Source organism: Hippopotamus amphibius, chromosome 10 (genome assembly GCF_030028045.1).
Source record: "Hippopotamus amphibius kiboko isolate mHipAmp2 chromosome 10, mHipAmp2.hap2, whole genome shotgun sequence".
Classification (NCBI taxonomy): Eukaryota; Metazoa; Chordata; class Mammalia; order Artiodactyla; family Hippopotamidae; genus Hippopotamus; species Hippopotamus amphibius.
Genome location: NC_080195.1, coordinates 47,849,061 through 47,868,223, shown reverse-complemented (window position 1 = coordinate 47,868,223; position 19,163 = coordinate 47,849,061). Strand labels below are relative to the sequence as shown.

The window sequence follows — 19,163 nt, the reverse complement described above, 5'->3', positions numbered from 1 at the left end:
TTCTTTATCCATTCATCTGTTGATGGGCATTTCGGTTGCTTCCATGTCCTGGCTATTGTAAATAGTGCTGCAGTGAACATTATGGTACATGTTTCTTTTTGGATTATGGTTTTCTCTGGGTATATGCCCAATAGTGGGATTACTGGGTCATGTGGTAGTTCCATTTTTAGTTTTTTAAGGAACCTCCAAACTGTTTTCCCTAGTGGCTGTACCAGCTTACATTCCTACCAACAGTGCAAGAGAGTTCCCTTTGCTCCTCACCCTCTCCAACATTTATTGTTTCTAGATGTTTTGATGGCTGTTCTGACTGGTGTGAGGTGATACCTCTATGGCTTTGACTTGCATTTCTCTAATGAGTAGTGATGTTGAGCATCTTTTCATGTGTTTGTTGGCTATCTGTATGTCTTCTTTGGAGAAATGTCTATTTAGGTCTTCCGTCCATTTGTGGATTGGGTTATTTGCTTTTTGGATATGAAGCTGCATGAGCTGCTTGTATATTTTGGAGATTAATCTTTTGTCCGTTGCTTTGTTGGCAAGTATTTTCTCCCATTCTGACGGTTGCCTTCTTGTCTTGTTTATGGTTTCTTTCACAGTGCAAAAGCTTTTAAGTTTTATTAGGTCCCATTTGTTGATTCATGATTTTACTTCCATGATTCTAGGAGGTGGGTCAAAAAGGATCTTGCTTTGATGTATATCATAGAGTGTTCTGCCTATGTTTTCCTCTAGGACTTCTATAGTGTCTGCCCTTACATTTAGGTCTTTAATCCAGTTTGAGTTTCTTTTTGTATATGGTTTTAGGAAGTGTTCTAATTTCATTCTTTTACATGTTGCTGTCCAATTTTCTCAGCACCACTTATTGAAGAGGCTGTCTTTTTTCCATTGTATATTCTTGCCTCCTTTGTCAAAGATAAGCTGCCCATATGTGCTTGGGTTTACCTCTGAGTTCTCTCTTCTATTCCATTGATCTACCTTTCTGTTTTTGTGCCAGTACCATACTGTCTTGATCACTATGGCCTTGTAGTATAGTTGGAAGTCAGGAAGCCTAATTCCACTAACTCTGTCTTTCCTTTTCAAGATTGCTTTAGCTATTCAGGGTCTTTTGCATTTCCATAGAGATCGTAAGATTTCTTGTTCTAGTTCTGTGAAAAATGCCATTGGTAATTTGATAGGGATTGCGTTGAATCTGTAAATTGCTTTGGGAAAGATAGTCATTTTCACAATATTGATTTTCCAATCCAAGAACATGGTATGTCTCTGCATCTGTTTGTATCGTCTTTGATTTCTTTCATCAGTGTCTTATAGTTTTCTGCATACAGGTCTTTTGCCTCCTTAGGCAGGTTTGTCCTTAGGTATTTTATTCTTTTTGTTGCAATGGTAAATGGGAGAGTTTCCTTAATTTCTCTTTCTGCTTTTTCGTTGATAGTGTATAGAAATGCAAGAGATTCTGTGCATTAATTTTGTGTCCTGCTACTTTACTAAATTCATGGATTAGTGCTAGTAGTTTTCTGGTAGAGTCTTTCAGGTTTTCTATGTATAATATATCATGTCATCTGCAAAGAGTGACAATTTTACTTCTTTTCCAATTTGGATTCCTTTTATTTCATTTTCTTCTCTGATTGCTGTGGCTAAAACTTCCAAAACTATGTTGAACAATAATGGTGCGAGTGGGCACCCTTGTCTTGTTCCTGTTCTTAGAGGGAATGCTTTCAGTTTTTCACCATTTAGAACAATGTTGGCTGTTGGTTTCTCATATATGGCTTTTATTATGTTGAGGTAATTTCCTTCTATGCCCATTTTCTGGAGAGTTTTTATCATAAATGGATGTTGAATTTTGTCAAAAGCTTTTTCTGCATCTATTGAGATGATCATATGGTTTTTATCCTTCAATTTGTTAATATGGTGTATTACATTGATTGATTTGCGTATATTGAAGAATCCTTGCATTCCAGGGATAAACCCCACTTGATCATGGAGTATGATCTTTTTAATGTGCTGTTGGATTCTGTTAGCTAGTATTTTCTTGAGGATTTTTGCATCTATATTCATCAGTGATATTGGCCTGTAATTTTCTTTTTTTGTGACATCTTTGCCTGGTTTTGGTATCAGGGTGATGGTGGCCTCGTAGAATGAGTTAGAGTGTTCTGCCTTCTGCAATATTTTGGAAGAGTTTGAGAAGGATAGGTGTTAGCTCTTCTCTAAATGTTTGATAGAATTTGCCTGTGAAGCCATCTGGCTCTGGGCTTTTGTTTTTTTGGGAGATTTTTAATCAGAGTCTCAATTTCCATATTTGTGATTGGTCTGTTCATATTTTCTATTTCTTCCTGGTTCTGACTGTACTTTTCTAAGAATGTATCCATTTCTTCCAGGTTATCCAATTGATTGGCATATAGTTGCTTGTAGTAGTCTCTCATGATCTTTTGTATTTCTGAAGTGTCAGTTTCTTCTTTTTCATTTCTAATTCTGTTGATTTGCATCTTCTCCCCTTTTTTCCTGATAAGTTTGGCTAATGGTTTATCAATTTTGTTTACCTTCTCAAAGAACCAGGTTTTAGTTTTATTGATCTTTGCTATTGTTTCCTTCCTTTCTTTTTCATTTATTTCTGATCTGATCTTTATGATTCCTTTCCTTGTGCTCACTTTGGGGTTTTTTTGTTCTTCTTTCTCTAATTGTTTTAGGTATAAGGTTACGTTGTTTATTCGATATTTTTCTTGTTTCTTTAGGTAGGACTATATTGCTATAAACTTCTCTCTTAGAACTGCTTTTGCTGCATCCCATAGATTTTGGGTTGTTGTGTTTTCATTGTCATTTGTTGCTAGCTTTTTTTTTATTTCCTCTTTGATTTCTTTAGTGATTTCTTGGTTGTTTAATAGCATATTGTTTAGTCTCCATGTGTTTGGTTTTTTTGCAGTTTGTTTCCTGTAATTGATATCTAGTCTCATGGTGTTGTGGTCAGAGAAAATGCTTGATACAATTTCAAGTTTTTTGAATTTACCAAGGCTTGTTTTGGTACCCAAGATGTGATCTATCCTGGAGAATGTTCTGTGTGCACTTGAGAAGAAAGTGTATTCTATCGTTTTTGGATGGAATGTCCTATAAATATCAATTAAGTCGAGATGGTCTAAAATGTCATTTAAAGCTTGTGTGTCCTTATTTATTTTCTGTTTGGATGATCTGTCCATTGATGTAAGTGGGGTGTTCAAGTCTCCTACTATTATTGTGTTACTGTCGATTTCCTCTTTTATGGCTGTTCACATTTGCCTTATGTATTGAGGTGCTCCTATGCTGGGTGCATAGATATTTACAATTGTTATATTTTCTTCTTGGATTGATCCCTTGATCATTATTTAGTGTCCTTCCTTGTCTCTTGTAATGGTTTTTACTTTAAAGTCTAATTTCTCTGATATGAGTATTGCTATTCCAGCTTTCTTCTGACTTCCATTTGCATGGAATATCTTTTTCCATCACCTTACTTTTAGTCTATATGTGTCCCTTGGTCTGAAGTGGGTTTCTTGTAGTCAGCATATGTAAGGGTCTTGTTTTTGTATCCGTTCAGCCAGTCTGTGTCTTTTGGTTGGAGCATTTAATCCATTTAAATTTAAGATGATTATTGACATGTGTGTTCCTGTTACCATTTTCTTAATTGTTTTGGGTTTGTTCTTGTAGGTCTGTTCCTTCTCTTGTGTTTCCTGCTTAGAAAAGTTCCTTTAACAATTGTTGTAAGGCTGGTTTGATGGTGCTGAATTCTCTGAACTTTTGCTGGTCTGTAAAGCTTTTGATTTCTCCACTGAATCTGAATGAGATTCTTGCTGGGTAGAGTATTCTTGGCTGTAGGTTTTTCTCTTTCAGGACTTTCAGTATATCTTGCCATTTCCTTCTGGCCTGTAGAGTTTCTGCAGAAAGATCAGCTGTTATCCTTATGGGTGTTCCCTTATATGTTATTTGTTGCTTTTCTCTTGCTGCTTTTAACATTTTTTCTTTGTTTTTAATTTTTGTTTCATATGTGCCTTGATATATTTCTCCTTGGGTTTATTCTGTATGGGACTCTCTGCGCTTCTTGGACTTGATTAATTATTTCCTTTTCCATGTTGGGGAAATTTTCCACTATAACCTCTTCAAGTATTTTTCTCAGACCCTTTCTTTTTTTCTTCCTCTTCTGGGATGCCTATAATTCGAATGTTGGTGCGCTTAATGTTGTCACCAAGTTCTCTGAGACTGTCTTTCATTCTTTTTCTCTTTTTTCTTTTTCCCGCTCTGTGGCAGTTATTTCCCCCATTCTATCTTCCAACTCACTTACTTATTCTTCTGCCTCAGTTATTCTGCTGTTGATTCCATCTAGAGTATTTTTAATTTCGGTTATTTTGTTATCTGTTACTGTTTGTTTGCTCTTTAGTTCTTCTGAATCCTTACTAACTGTTTCTTGTGTTTTCTCTATTTTGTTATTGAGATTTTGGATCATCTTTGCTATCATTACTCTGAATTCTTTTTCAGGCAGTTTTCCTATTTCCTCTTCATTTATATGATTTTGTGTATATTTACCTTGTCCTTTCATCTGTGACATATTTTCTTGTTGTCTCATTTTCCCCCAACTTTGGATGGGCGGGATTGTGTTCCTGTCCCACTGGGTGTTTGGCCTGAGGTTTCAAGCACTGGAGTTTGTAGGCTGTTGAGTATAGCTGGGTCTTGGTGTTGAGGTGAGAACTTCTGGGAGACCTCACTCTGATGGATATTCCCTGAGAACTGGGATTCCCTGTTAGTCCAATGTTTTGGACTCTTAGCTCCCACCTTAGTAGCTCAGGCCCGACCCTGGGCTTGTGAATCAAGATTCCACAAGCCATGTGGAGCAGGAAAACAAACAAAAAAAAAAAAAGTAGGAGAACAGCAGAACAATAGCAAGATAAAAATACAATATTAGGAAACTAACACATGTGTTAAAAATTTTTTTTAAAGTTGGAGCAACAGCTGGAAGCTAAAACAACTGCAGTAGCCTGAGTGAGGAGGTGGGAAGAAAAGAAAAAGAAAGAAAAAAGAAAAAAAAAAGCCAGAAAAGGCCTTGGCTATAGGGGCGGGGCTTAGATAAGGGCAGTGGTGGGGAGGTGGGGGAGAAGGTTAGGCAACCAGCAGGGCCTACGCTTGGAAAAGGCCCTGGGGGTGGTGCGGAATGGGGCTTAGGCCCAATGAGGCAGAGGGGCCCAGGAATGGCTCTGGTCCTGGGGGCAAAGGACCAGGTGAAGGTAGCCAGCGGGCTCCCTGGGCCCGAGTTGGTGGGAGAAATGCTAGGCACCTCCTCTAGTTCTCCAGTCTTGGAGGGTCCCTCCCCCTTGGGTTCTCTTCTTCCTCACCCCCTCCCTCCTATTCCCTTAGGACCCTCGCAGCTGCAGGGGGCACTGGAAGGCAGGAGACCAGACTCTGACTCCCAACAGGCTTCCCCGGGCCAACTGGGCTAGGGTAACACCTGTGGAACTTCCCCCAATCTCCCAGTCTTGTAGGGTCCCTGTCTGCCTCTCTTCCTCTCCCCAGCCCCCCACTCTCCTAGGTCCCAAGCAGCTGGAGGGGCCCTGGAGTGTGAAAGACCAAGTCCTTGAGCCTAACTGGCTTCACAGGGCTAGTGGGCAGGGGAAACACCTTCTCCGCCTCCCTTGATCCTCCAGTCCCAGAAGGCCCCCTCCCCTGCCCAGCTCTCCTCTTCTCCCCTTCTCCCCTGCATTCCTTCTACACCCCTAGGACCAGTGAGATCTAGAGGGGCCCCTGGAGGACCGAAGACCAGGCCTGGGGGCGCAAGAGGCCTCCTGGTGCCAAGCGGGTAGGGAGATTTCCCTCAGCATCTCCCCTGATCCTCTGGTCCTGCAAGGTCCCCCCACAGGTGTCTGCCTCTCTTCCTCTTCTCTTCTCCTTCCTCCCTCGCATGCCTGTATGACCCACTCAGCCAGAGAGACCAAGGGACCAGACTCAGGAGCCCAGCAGGCCCACCGGGCCCAAGTGGGCAGGGGAAAGGTCCTCCACACCTCCCCTGGTCCTCTGATCCTGGAACGTCCCACCACCGGTCTGCCTCTCTTCCTCTTCCCCTGCCACGCTCCAATGTCCCTGGGACCAGTGCGTCTGGGAGGGAACCCTGGGGGGTTGGAGACCAGGCCCGGGAGCCCAGCAGGCTTCCTGGGCCAGTGGGCAGTGGTAATGCCTTCCACTCCTCCCCTGACCCTCTGATCCCAGAGGGTCCCTCCCCACTTCTGCCTCTCTTCTTTTCCCCCTGCTGCTTCCCTCCTGTACTTCTAGGACCAACGGTTGGGAGGAGCCTTGGAAGGTGGAGGACCCGCCCAGAAGAAATACCTGGCGGCACCTCCCCTATTCTTCGGACCTGGAGAGACCCCTTCCCACCCCACTGTCTGCCTCTCACCCTCCCCCCATTTCCCCCCTTACACCCCCAGGACCCTTGTGCCGGAGGGGGGCCCAGAGAGTAAAGGACCAGGCCCAAGAGCCCAGTCAGCCTCCCTGGCTGAGAGGGCAGGCAAAACGCCCTCTCGCCTCCCTGTCCCCCAATCTGAAAGCCCCCACTCCCACCTGTCCGCCTCTCCACCTCCTCGCCCCTCCTCCCTCCTTCCCACACCCCCAGGACCCAGGCAGCCCTGAGGGGGCCTTGAAGGGTGGAGGACCCCGCTGGGGAGCCCAGCAGGTCCCCAAGCTGGGGAGCTCAGCAGGCCTCCTGGGCAGGAGAAACCCAGTTGCGGTTTCCCGATCTCCCCAGCCCCTAACGGTCCCTCCAGGCGGGAACCTCCTCCCTCACCCAGCCACCCCCCAGGGGCACCGGTCCCATCCGGTTTCCCCTTTCCCGCCCCGCTGACTTCTCCCAGGTCTCCCCACGCTGCCATCTTGACTCTGCCCTGTAATTGACTTCTAATCTCATAACATGGTTGGAAAAGATGCTTTTTTTCTTAAATTTACTGAGGCTTGATTTGTGACCCAGAATGTCATCTGTCCTGGAGAATGTTCTGTGTGTAGTTGAGAAGAAAGTGTATTCTGCTGCTTTTGGATGGAACGTCCTATAAATATCAGTTAAGTCTATCTGGTCTGATGTGTCATATAAGGCTTGTGTTTCCTTATTAATTTTCTGCCTGGATGGTCTATCCATTGGTGTAAGTGGGTTGGGTGTTGAAGTCCCCCACTATTGTTGTGTTACTGTCAATTTCCCTTTTTATGGCTGTTAGCATTTGCCATATGTATCGAGGTGCTCCTGTGTTGGGTGCATAAATATTTACAATTGTTATATCTTCTTCTTGTATTGATTCTTTGATCATTGTGAGGCTATTTATGTAAACTTCCTGAATGCTGAGGTATAGTTAGGGGTAATTTCCCTAAAGAAAATGGCTGTGCTGATGCCAGACTGCAGATCTGGGAAACAAGGAAAAGGTAGTATAAAGTAAGGTTTATTTTTAGGAAAGAGATCTTTTGATAGACATCATTTTTAAAATATTTTGTTAAATAGGAACTGAAGGTAGAGCAAACATTAGTTGAAAAAACTGCTTAATTCTTTACCCATTCATTATGCAAATTTCTGTTTTATCTTGTATATCTCATGCTTTTTTCACTTAACCTTACAACAAACATTTATGTTAAGTTATAAGCATTTTTGAGATAACAGTTTTTCTTAAAGTAATGCATACATTTTCTTAAGCTGTCTCTTTAGGATAGATTTGTCTGTAGTGACTTTCTTTATGTTCATAAGATATTGACTGTTGGGACTTTCCTGGTGGTTCAGTGCTTAAGACTCTGAGCTCCCAATGCAGGGGGCCCAGGTTCCATCCCTGGTTAAGGAGCTGGATCCCATATGCTGTAACTAAGAGCCCACATGCTGCAACTAAAAGATCCTGTGTACCACAACTAAAGATGCTGCATGCTGCAATTAAGACTCAGTGCAGCCAAATAAATATTTTAAAAAAAGATATTGACTGTTGAAAGAGTTATACAAACTTTCTACAAGTTTGCATATAGCTTTTTTCAGAAATCTACTTGGGTTATTGTTGTCTGCCTTTAAAATGAATACAATTGCCTATTGAAATTTGAAGAGCTAAAGAGACCTAAGGAACAAGTAGATGTGAATGATGGTAAAGTTGCTGAGAGATCCCTACAGAATGAAAATTTGTCATCTTCAGAGGAATTTCAGTTGATATCTTTGACTCAGCAAACACCTATTTCATTGGTGTCCCTTTCTGGTTGCATAAATCTTATTGGTGGTCACAAGCGTCAGACTGCAAGGAAAAACATCTTTATCAGTTTTGCTAGTAAACTAAGTGTAGAACTTGCAAGATTTTTTTCTCCTTGTGATCTCTCAACTAGCTAACCAGGTGGACAGATAAATTTTTCACAAATAGGTTCACTGATAAACACTAAGATTCTTGAAATGCTTCACCATTTCATTAGCATGTTACTAGGAAACTATTTTCATATTGTATTGGTTGGTTGGGTAAAAAGTTAAAGGTTTTTGTTTGGAAATTGACAAGTATCTTTTTTCCTTTTCCTTAGGTGGTGTCTTTAAGATAGCTTCTTGGGCAGATCTAGTAAATGCTCATGTGGTTCCAGGCTCAGGAGTTGTGAAAGGCCTGGGAGAAGTAGGCCTGCCCCTGCACCGGGCATGCTTACTCATTGCAGAAATGAGCTCTGCTGGCTCCTTGGCCACTGGGAGCTACACTGAAGCAGCGGTAAGTGACAGAGGAGAGGGACTGGGGCGAGATGTTTCAGGGGAAGAAAATACCTTGGTTTGGAGTCTACAGAATTGCTGCCAAAAACAAAAAGTTAGCTGCTGTTAGTGTGACAGTGTATTAATACTGTTGGCTAGAATGCCCTGATGATTAATAGCATTTTATATCTTGTAGTGGACACTGATGAGATTTGAATTTTATTCCAAGAGGGAAACATTGAAACAGATACTGGGTCAAATAAAGATATGTCTGTATTTACCTGGCCTTTGAGATAGAGGAGTTTTTCCCCATCTCACCATGAGTTGAAATTGAAGAGCTTTTTCACAGGTATGCAGTTTCTTGGAATCTCCCGAGTCACACAGAGATGCACTTTCTCGTGACAGCAACCCACATGAAGTGGCTTATCTTTTCAGTCTTTGATATTGGTTGGCATTGTATAGAAGAGCTCTTAGAGTCCAGACACATTGTTTCCTTTAGTAACTCCCCATTATTAAAAAGTCCTATAACACTATACATGTTAGTACCCAGCTCCCCACCCTGCACTCCAGAACAAAAATGAGAGATGGATAATCATCTAGTTATAAAGGTCCTCTTCACATTCTCCTCTGAGCAAGTTTCATAGTTGGAGACTCACCTAGAAAGATATCAAAGGGTCCATGAGTCTGCTAATATTTGGCATTCTGGATCTGGTTCAAGGACTTGATTGTTGGTAGGTGGTAGTACTTAGTGGCAAGAATGGAACAGTTTGGGCCTCAGCAAAGAGCTAAATTAGAAAATCAGGCAAACCTTCTAGGGAAACTTCTATGAATGTGAGATAATGGTAGAGAAATTGTGGAGACAAGTTATTGGCAAATGTTGAAGAAGAGGGAAAGCCGTAGAGGTGAGATTTCTTTAGCTAGCTCTTAACAGCATAGTGGTTTTTTATGTGGTGGCTGTCCTTGAATATCTGTGTAGATAGGCAGTAAGTCAGTGTGGTTTTATACCATTATAAATGTATTCTTGAGTACTAATCATATCCTTTTTGGAAGTAGGTAGGTCCCCAAGCATTATTACAAATAAGTAATGATGCAGCATCTAGATTTTAGTTGCACATAGTATAGGATTTTTAGTGTTTGGTTATGGGAGAAGGGGACAGAAGGAGGTATTTCAGGGTCTTAATGGAGCAAGTATGTAGATTCATATCTAAGATTACCTGTTTTAGATATAATGAGTTTAATATGAAATGAGGAGATGCATCTATAAAATAGCAAATTTTCTTACCTTCTGTGTGGTTAACTGCTTTCTTGTAATCTGTTTATTACATTCCATTTAGGTGAGAATGGCTGAAGAGCATTCTGAATTTGTGATTGGTTTTATTTCTGGCTCCCGAGTAAGCATGAAACCAGAATTTCTTCACTTGACTCCAGGAGTTCAGTTAGAAGCAGGAGGTAAGTCTATTCATTGGTAATGGTTCTTCCAAAATGCTTATTTACCCAAGTCAACAGAATAAAACCTAGATATGCAGAATAGCTTGCAGTCCAGTTTTAGGATGAAAATCTAGAAAGCTACTTTTTGTTGAAATATGCCCAGAAACTATTACTTTTAATTGTTTCCCAACTGAAGTTCTGAATATGCTGCCAAAAAAGGTGTTCTGTGCTTAAGGAGGAATGCGCTAGGCTAAACAAAATCAGACATTTGTTTAAGATTTTTCAGAGCCTTTGATGTGCTCTTTGTTGTGGCTCTCAGTGTGGAGATACATGGTTCTGCATGTCTTCCAAACTTATCTGAACACGTTAACACTTGTAGCCATATGAGAAATGCAGTTGCAGTGGCTAAAAAACAGTGCAAACTTTCTCATTGATCTCTAGTCAGTGAAGGAGTAATCTAGGTTATTAACTATGCTGTGGGACTCAAAGCTTTTTTTTTTTTTTTAACTTTTAAAAATTGAAATATAGTTGATTTACAATGTTATGTTAATTTCTGCTGTGCAGCAAAGTGATTAAGTTACACACATATATATTTTTTTTAAATATTCTTTTCCATTATGCTTAATTACAGAATATTCAATGTAGTTCCCTGTGCTACACAGTAGGACCTTGTTGTTTATCCTTTCTATATGTAATAGATTGCATCCGCTAACCCCAAACTCCCACTCCATCCCTCTCTCACCCCTCCTCCCACTTGGCAATCATAAGTCTCTTCTCTGTTTTGTGGATATGTTCATTTTTGTCATATTTTAGATTCCACATATAAGTGGAATCATAGGGTATTTGTCTTTCTGATTTACTTCACTTAGTATGATAATGTCTAGGTCTGTCCATGTTACTGCAGATGGCATTATTTCATTCTTTTTTATGGCTGAGTAGTATTCCGTTTGTGTGTATGCCCGCCCCATCATCTTTTTCCATTCTTTATCCATTCATCTGTTGATGGCCCTTTAGCTTGTTTCCATATCTTGGCTATTGTGAATAGTGCCTCTGTGAACACAGGGGTGCATGTATCTTTTGAATTATAGCTTTGTCCGTATATGTGCCCAGGAATGGGATTGCTGGATCATGTGGCAGCTCTATTTTTAGTTTTCTGAGGAACCTTCTTACTGTTTTCCATAGCGGCTGCACCAACATACATTCCCACCAACAGTGTAGGAGGGTTCCCTTTTTTCCACACCCTCTCCAGCGTTTGTTATTTGTAGATTTCATAATGATGGCTAATCTGACCAGTGTGAGGTGGTACTTCATTGTAGTTTTGATTTGCATTTCTCTTATAATTAGCAATACTGAACATCTTTTCATGTGCCTGTTAGCCATCTGTATAACTTCTTTGGAGAAATGTCTGTTTAGGTCGTCTGCTCATTTTTTTATTGGGTTGTAATTTTTATTGTTGTTGCATGTTTGTATATTTTTGGAAATCAAACCCTTGTCAGTCACATTGTTTGCAAATATTTTGTCCTATTCCATAGGTTGTCTTTTCATTTTGTTTTCGGTCTCCTTTGCTGTACAAAAGCTTGTAAGTTTGATTAGGTCCCATTTGTTTATTTTTGCTTTTATTTTATTGCCTTGGGACTGATCTAAGAAAACATTGATGTGATATATGTCAGAGGATGTTTTGCTTATGTTCTCTTCTAGGAGTTTTATGGTGTCATGTATATGTTTAAGTATATTTAAGTCTTTAAGCCATATTGAGTTTATTTTTGTGTATGGTGTGAGGGTGTATTCTAACTTCATTGATTTACACGTGGCTGTCCAACTTTCCAAACACCACTTACTGAAGAGACTGTCTTTTCTCCATTGTATAGTCTTGCCTCCTTTGTCAAGATTAATTGACCATACGTGTGTAGGTTTATTTTTGGGCTCTCTATTCTGTTCCATTGATCCATATGTCTGTTTTTGTGCCAGTGCCACACTGTTTTGATTACTGTAGCTTTGTAGTATTGTCTGAAGTCTGGGAGGTTTATGACTCCTGCTTTGTTCTTTTTCCTCAGGATTGCTTTGGCAATTCTGGGTCTCTTGGTTCCATAGAAGTTTTAGGATTATCTGTTCTAGTTCTGTGAAAAATGTCATGGGTAATTTGTAGGGATCACATTAAATCTGTAGATTGCTTTGCATAGTGTGGCTGTTTTAATGGCATTAATTCTTCTGATCCAAGGGTGTGGGGTATCTTTCCATTTCTTTGAATCATCTTCAGTTTTTATTAATGGTTTATAGTTTTCTGCATATAAGTCTTTTACCTCCTTGGTCAGATTTATTCCTAAGTTTTGTTTTTTTTTTGTTTTGGGGGTTTTTTGGTGTGATTTTAAAGGGTATTGTTTTTTTACATTCACTTTCTGATATTGATATTGTATTGCTAGTGTAAAGAAATACAAACCATTTCTGTATGTTAATCTTGTATCTATCCTACTACCTCAACTGAATTTGTTTATCAGTTCTTTAGGGTTTTCTATAGTATCATGTCATTTGCATAGAATGACAGTTTTACCTCTCTTCCCTTCTAATTTGGATACCTTTTCTTTTTCTTGTCTGAATTCAATACTGTGTTGAATCTAAGTGATGAGAGTGGGCATCCTTGTCTTGTTCCAGATTTGAGCAGGAAGATTTTCAGCTTTTCAATGTTGAGTATTATATTGGCTGTGGGTTTGTCATAAATACCTTTTATTATGTTGATATGTGTTCTCTCTATACCCACTTTGGAAAGTTTTTATTGTGCATGGATGTTGAGTTTTATCAAATGCTTTTTCTGTATCTATTGAAATGATCATGTGATTTTTTTGTCTTTTCTTAATGTGATGTATCACATGGGTTGATTTGTGTATGTTGAACCATCCTTGTGATTTGGGGTGAATCCAACTTGGTTGTGGTGTGTGATCTTTTTTATGTGTTGTTGAATTTGATTTGCTAATATTTTGTTGAGAATTTTTGCATCTATATTCATCAAAGATATTGGCCTGTAATTTTCTCTTTTGGTGGTATATTTGTCTGGTTTTGGAATCAGGGTGATGGTGGCTTCATAGAATGTCTTTGAGAGTGTTCCCTCCTTTTCAATCTTTTGGAAGAGTTTGAGAAGGAGTGGTATAAGTTTCTTCTTTTATGTTTGTTAGAATTTGCCTTGTGAAGCCACCTGATCCTAAACTTTTGTTTGTAAGGAGTATTCTGGGTTTTGTTTTAATTACAGATTCTATTTCACTTCTAGTGATTGGTCTGTTCAAATTATCTATTTCTTTTTGATTCATTTTTGGTGGTCTGTATTTTCTAGAAACTTCATTTCTTCTAGGTTGGCAAATTTGTTGGCATGTAGTTGTTCATAATATTCTCTTACGGTTTTTTTGTATTTCTGCAGTATTGGTTATTTCTTTTTTATTTATTATTTATTTGGGTTCTCTCTCTTTTCTTCTTGATGAGCCTGACCAGAGGTTTGTCAATTTTGTTTACCCTTTCAAAGCACCAGGTCTTGGTTTTACTGATTTTATCTATTGGTTTTTTTAATCTCTATTTTATTTCTTTCTTCTCGGATCTTTATTATTTCCTTCCTTCTGCTGACTTTAGGCTTTGTTTGCTCTTTTTCTAATTCTTTTAGGTAGTAGGTTAGGTGGTTTGAGATTTTTCTAGTTTTCTGCGGAAGGCTTGTATCACCTTGAACTTCCCTCTAACAACTGCTTTTGCAGCACTCCACAGATAATTATGGTCATGTTGTCATTGTCATGTGTCTCAAGGTATTTTTTAAATTTCCTTTTTGATTTCATCGTTGACCCATTGGTTTTTTTAGTAGCATTTTGTTAAGACTCTATGTAATTGTTATTTTCCCATTTCTTTTTCTGTGGTTGATTTCTAGTTTCATGCCATTGTGGTCAGAAAAGATACTTGAAATAATTTCTGTCCTGTTAAATTTGTTGAGGCTTGTTTTGTGCCCTAGCATGGGGCCAGTCCTAGAGAATGTTCCATGTGCACTTGCAAAGAATGTGTATTCTAGGTTTTTTGGATGTAATGTTCTGAAAATATCAATTAAGTCTATTCTGTTGTATCATTTAGGATCTCTGTTGCATTATTGATTTTCTGTCTAGATCTGTCCACTGATGTGAGTGGGGTGTTAAAGTCTCCTACTATTATGGTATTCCAGTCATTTTCTCCCTTTATGTGTTTTAGTACTTTATGTATTTAGGTGCCTCCTTTTGGGTGCCTATATGTTAATATCTTCTTGTATTGATCCTTTTATCATTATATAGTGTCCTTATCTTTCTTTATAGCCTTTGTTTTAAAGTCTATTTTTTCTGATATGAGTATTGTGACCCCTGCTTTTTTGTCATTTCCACTTGCATGAAATCTTTTTCCACCCCCTCACTTTCAATCTGTGTATTCTTTGCCCTAAAACGGGTCTCTTGTAGGCAGCATATTGTAGGCTCTTGTTTTTTTATCCAGTCTGCCACTCTGTGTCTTTTGACTGGAGCGTTTAGTCCATTGATGTTTAAGGTAATTCTTGATAGATGTGTATTTATTGCCATTTTAAACCCTTTTTTTCCAGTTCATTCTGTGTTTCCTCTTCTTCCCCTTTTGTTTTTCCTTTTGTGGTTTGATTTCCTTTTATTTTATGCTTGTGTTCTCTTCTTCTTGGTTTTTGTGAATGTGTTGTGTGTTTTTGACTTATGGTTACCCTGTTTTTCAAGTATGCTAACGCCTTCATATATCTACTTTCTTTAGACTGGTAGTCATATAGGCTCACATACGTTCTGAAAAAAAAAGAATCTACATTTTCTCCACTCTCCTCCCAACCCTGTGTGACTTTGGCGTCCTCTCTCATGCCTGCACGTTTACCCTTTTGCTGTTCATTGTGCTTATCATCGCTTTCACACCAAAAAATTTTTTTATTTTTATTTCTTTTTAATCTATATACTGGTGTATTTAAGTGACTTACTTTTTGATTGTAATTTTCTCTTTGATGTAGCTTCTTGCTTTTCTGTTTAGAGAAGACCTTTCAATATTTCTTTTATGATAGTTTTAGTGTTGCCGTATTCTTTTAGTTTTTATCTGAGAAATTCTTTCTCTCTCCTTCTATCCTAAATGGTAATGTTGCTGGGTAGAGTTTCCTAGGTTGTAGGTTTTTCACTTTAAGGAGTTTGAATATATTTTGTGACCTCCCTTCTGGCCTGCAATGTTTCTGTAGAGAAACATCAGCTGAGAGCCTTATTGGTGGTGGTGGTGGGGGTGGGTCCCTTGTAATGAGCTCTTTGTTTTTCTCTTGCTGCCTTTAGAATCCTCTCTTTGACTTTTGCCATTTAAATTATAATACACCTTGGTATAGGCTTGTTTGGGACCCTCTCTGCTTCTGTAACTGGATATGTTTTCTTCTTTAGGTTTGGGAAGTTTTCAGCCATAATTCTTCAGATACATTTTTGATCCCCTTTTCTCCCCACTGGTGAGGGGGCTCCCTGGGGTGCAGGAGCCTTTCCTCTTTCACAGCTCCCTCCCAGGGGTGCAGGTCCTGTCCAGATTCCTTTCTCTCTCTTTTTTATCTTTTGTCCTGCCTGGTTATGTGGAGGTTCTTTTTGTCCTTTCAGAAGTCTGAGATCTTCTGCCAGCATTCAGTAGGTATTCTGTGAGAACTGTTCCACGTGTGGATATATTTTTTGATATATTTGTGGGAGGAGGTAAGCTTCATGTTCTTCTACTCCACCATCTCGATCGCTCTGCTTTGGTTGTGAATGGGGAAGAAATGGTTACCTGGAAACATTTTTCCTGAATTGGTTATTGTACAAGAAATCTTGCTTATCACAGGTATGGGAGCTTATTCTATCCCACTTTCCATCTCATTCCTTCCTTAAGATTGGAATTATGAACATCTGGTTCTCAGCAAAACAATTTAAGATGAAACCAACTCTTTCATACAGTATGGAGCATGTTTTTGTATGTGCTGCTATGTTACATTTCCACATTTAGAGTTACCTTTTTGCAACTCCATAGTGTATAGTTTCAGTTGTGCCTGTAATATGTTTAATCATTCCCCTGTTGATGCACTTGGACTTTTTACAAACTGAACATCCTTGTATATATTTTACACATGTAGAGTATTTGGAATACTCTCCTACTGGGCTACAAACTCCTTGAGGATGAGAGCTCTTTCTAAAGAATGCATATCCTTTAGCACAGTATGCCTGTGCGTCATAAATGTTCTATAAAAACTTATACAAATGTTGAAGGGGTGGATAATATGCTGTATAGGAGCAGATGCAAGAGTTGGTGTTTCTGTGAGTGGAATGATAACACTGAGAACATAATGATTGAAACTGTAGATTTGGTAAACCTTGTTTTTTTTAAAACCTTGAAATCTGAAATACTAGAACTGTTGGATACCTGTTAACCTTGAAGGAGCTAGTTATTTTATATAAATAATATAACCACACTTTTAAAAAAAAGATACTACCTTTTGGGGGTTTTGCTTTCAATTAAGTATACTTTAAATAAAAAACATAGAAGGTTAACCAAAGAAAAGTAGATGTTCCCCTTGGATTAGGCAGTATTGGAGGTCTCTGTGCCATTTCTCAAGTCTCACAGTGCAGATTTTATATACTACTAGAGCAGGCCTCAGCAGAATGACTTGCCTATCTAAGGCTTTATAATTGTTGCCTTAGTACTCTACAATTTTTAAACTCTACATTTGTGCTAAACGTTTTATGAATTGGGTGGATTTGGATTCCTGGCCCTTCCAGTATCTTTGGACAAGTCACTTCTCTTCTTCAGATCTCATTTTCTTGATCTGTAAAATGTGGATAATAGCACTGTTGAACCTCATAGGGTTGTTGAGAGGCTTAAATGAGATAATGTATGTAAAACAACTTAGCATAATGTCTTGGCACAGAGTAAGCATTCTTTGCTTGGCAACTGTTAATGTTCACTGGAAGCCTCCACAATCTTTGACTAGTAGTACAGTTAAGATCTAGGCGTTTAGGGATCTTTAAAGTATCTTGAATTTGAAAGATAATATTAAGCCATTTATATGAGGGTGGGTCAAAAATTATCCACACTCTGGCTGTAGACTATTTAATTTGTAGACTATTTTATTTTTAGAAAAGACAAATACATCATTTTCAACATAATCTCCTTGCTTTTCAATACACTTTGTCCTTCTGTCAACAACCTTTCCTATTCCCTCATTAAGAAATGTTTTAGGCTGAGCTGTGAGCCACGAATGCACCACTGTCTTGACTTCTTCATCAGAAGTGAATCTTCGTCCTCATAGGGCTACTTTCAGGGATCAAACAGGTGAAAGGCCGATGGAGCAAGATCAGGATGGATGCTTTAACACCTCAAAACAAAGGTTTTGCAGAGTAGACTATAGGGAGGATGCTTTAACACCTCAAAACAAAGTTTTTGCAGAGTGTTGACAGTGTGGGCAGAAGTGTGCAGACGGGCATTGTCATGCAAGATCACAACACCCTTGGATAGCAGTCCTCTGCATTTATTCTGAAGTTTAGGCTTCAGCTCTTCAATAAGCATCTCACTGTAATGAGCACTGTTGATTGTTGAACCTTTTTCCTGATAATGTTCCAATACTGGCCCTTGAGAATCCCAGAAGCATCAATTTTCCAGCTGATGGTTGACTTTCAGACTTTTTCTTGGCTGGCAATTGAGGATGTTTCCATTCCATACTCTTCCGTTTACTCTCAGGCTCGTAGTGATGAATCCATGTCTCGTCAACAGTAATGATTCTTTTTAAGAAACTTTCACCTTCCTAAGTCTGTTGTGGATTACTTTGTAAACAATCCCATTTACAACTGCATCAGAAAGAGTAAAATACCTACAAATAAATTTAACCAAGGAGATGAAAGAGCTGTACAGCAAAAACTATAAGACAAAACCATTTATGAACAAAATTGAAGACAGATAAATGGAAAGATATTTCATGCTCATATACTAGAAGGATTAATATTGTAAAGATGTGTGAATTACCCAAAGCATTCTACAGATTCAGTGCAATCCCATTAACATTCCAGTGGCACTTTTCACAGATATAGAACAAAGAATCCTAAGATTTCTTTGGAATCACAAAAGATGCCAAATAGCCAAAGCAGTCTAGAGGAAGAACAGCAAAACTGGAAGCATCACACTCCCTGATTTCAAATTATATTACAAAACTATAGTAGTCAAAACAGCATGGTATTTGCATAAAAAGAGATGCACAGATGAATGGAACAGAATAGAGAGTCCAGAAATTAACCTACACATATATGGTCAAATAGTTTTTGACAAAAGGGCCAAGAATATACAGTGGGGATAGAACTGTCTCTTCAATAAAATGAGGTTGGGAAAACTGGTTAGCCACATGAAAAAGAATGAAACTGGACCACTACCTCACACCATACACAAAATTAATTCAAGATGGATTAAAGATGTGAATGTAAGATCTGAAACCATAAAATTACTAGAATAAAACACAGCTGGTAGTCTCCTTGACATAGGTCTTGGCAGTGTTTGTTTCTAATCTGATTCCAAAACAACCAAGTTAAAAATAAGCAAGTGGAACTTCATCAAACTAAAAAGTTTCCACACAGCAAAGGAAAAACCATCAACAAAATAAAAAGGCAGCTTACTGAATGATAGAAGATATTTGCAAATCATATGTCTGATAAGGGATTAGTATCCAAATACAAAGAACTCACAAACCTTAATAACAACAACAACAAAATAAGATTGAAAAATTGGCAATGGATCCAAACAGACATTTTTCCAAAGAATATGTGCAAATAGCCAACAAGTGCACGAAAAGATGCTCCACATCACTAATCATCAGGGAAATGCAAAACAAAAACACGATGAGGTATCACTTCCCACCTTTTAGAATAGATATTATCAAAGCTTTTCCTCTGTGATCAGAAACAAAATAAGAGGGGGCCTATCCCTGGTGGTGCAGTGGTTAAGAATCCGCCTGCCAATGCAGGGGACACAGGTTAAATCCCTGGTCCGGGAAGATCCCACATGCTGCGGAGCAACTTAGCCCATGTGCCACAAC

The 19,163-nt window shown here is 39.1% G+C and overlaps 1 protein-coding gene across 3 annotated transcripts in view; it reads left to right on the top strand.

The window, feature by feature from the left end:
• The window catches only part of UMPS (uridine monophosphate synthetase), a 47,260-nt gene that overhangs the window by 26,007 nt on the left and 2,090 nt on the right, over window positions 1-19,163 (top strand). For all 3 annotated transcript variants that reach the window (XM_057696742.1, XM_057696743.1, XM_057696744.1), the window contains 2 exons: window positions 8,515-8,690; window positions 10,003-10,117. In XM_057696742.1, coding sequence (XP_057552725.1) covers window positions 8,515-8,690; window positions 10,003-10,117 — 291 coding nt within the window. The remainder of the gene's footprint in view (window positions 1-8,514; window positions 8,691-10,002; window positions 10,118-19,163) is intronic.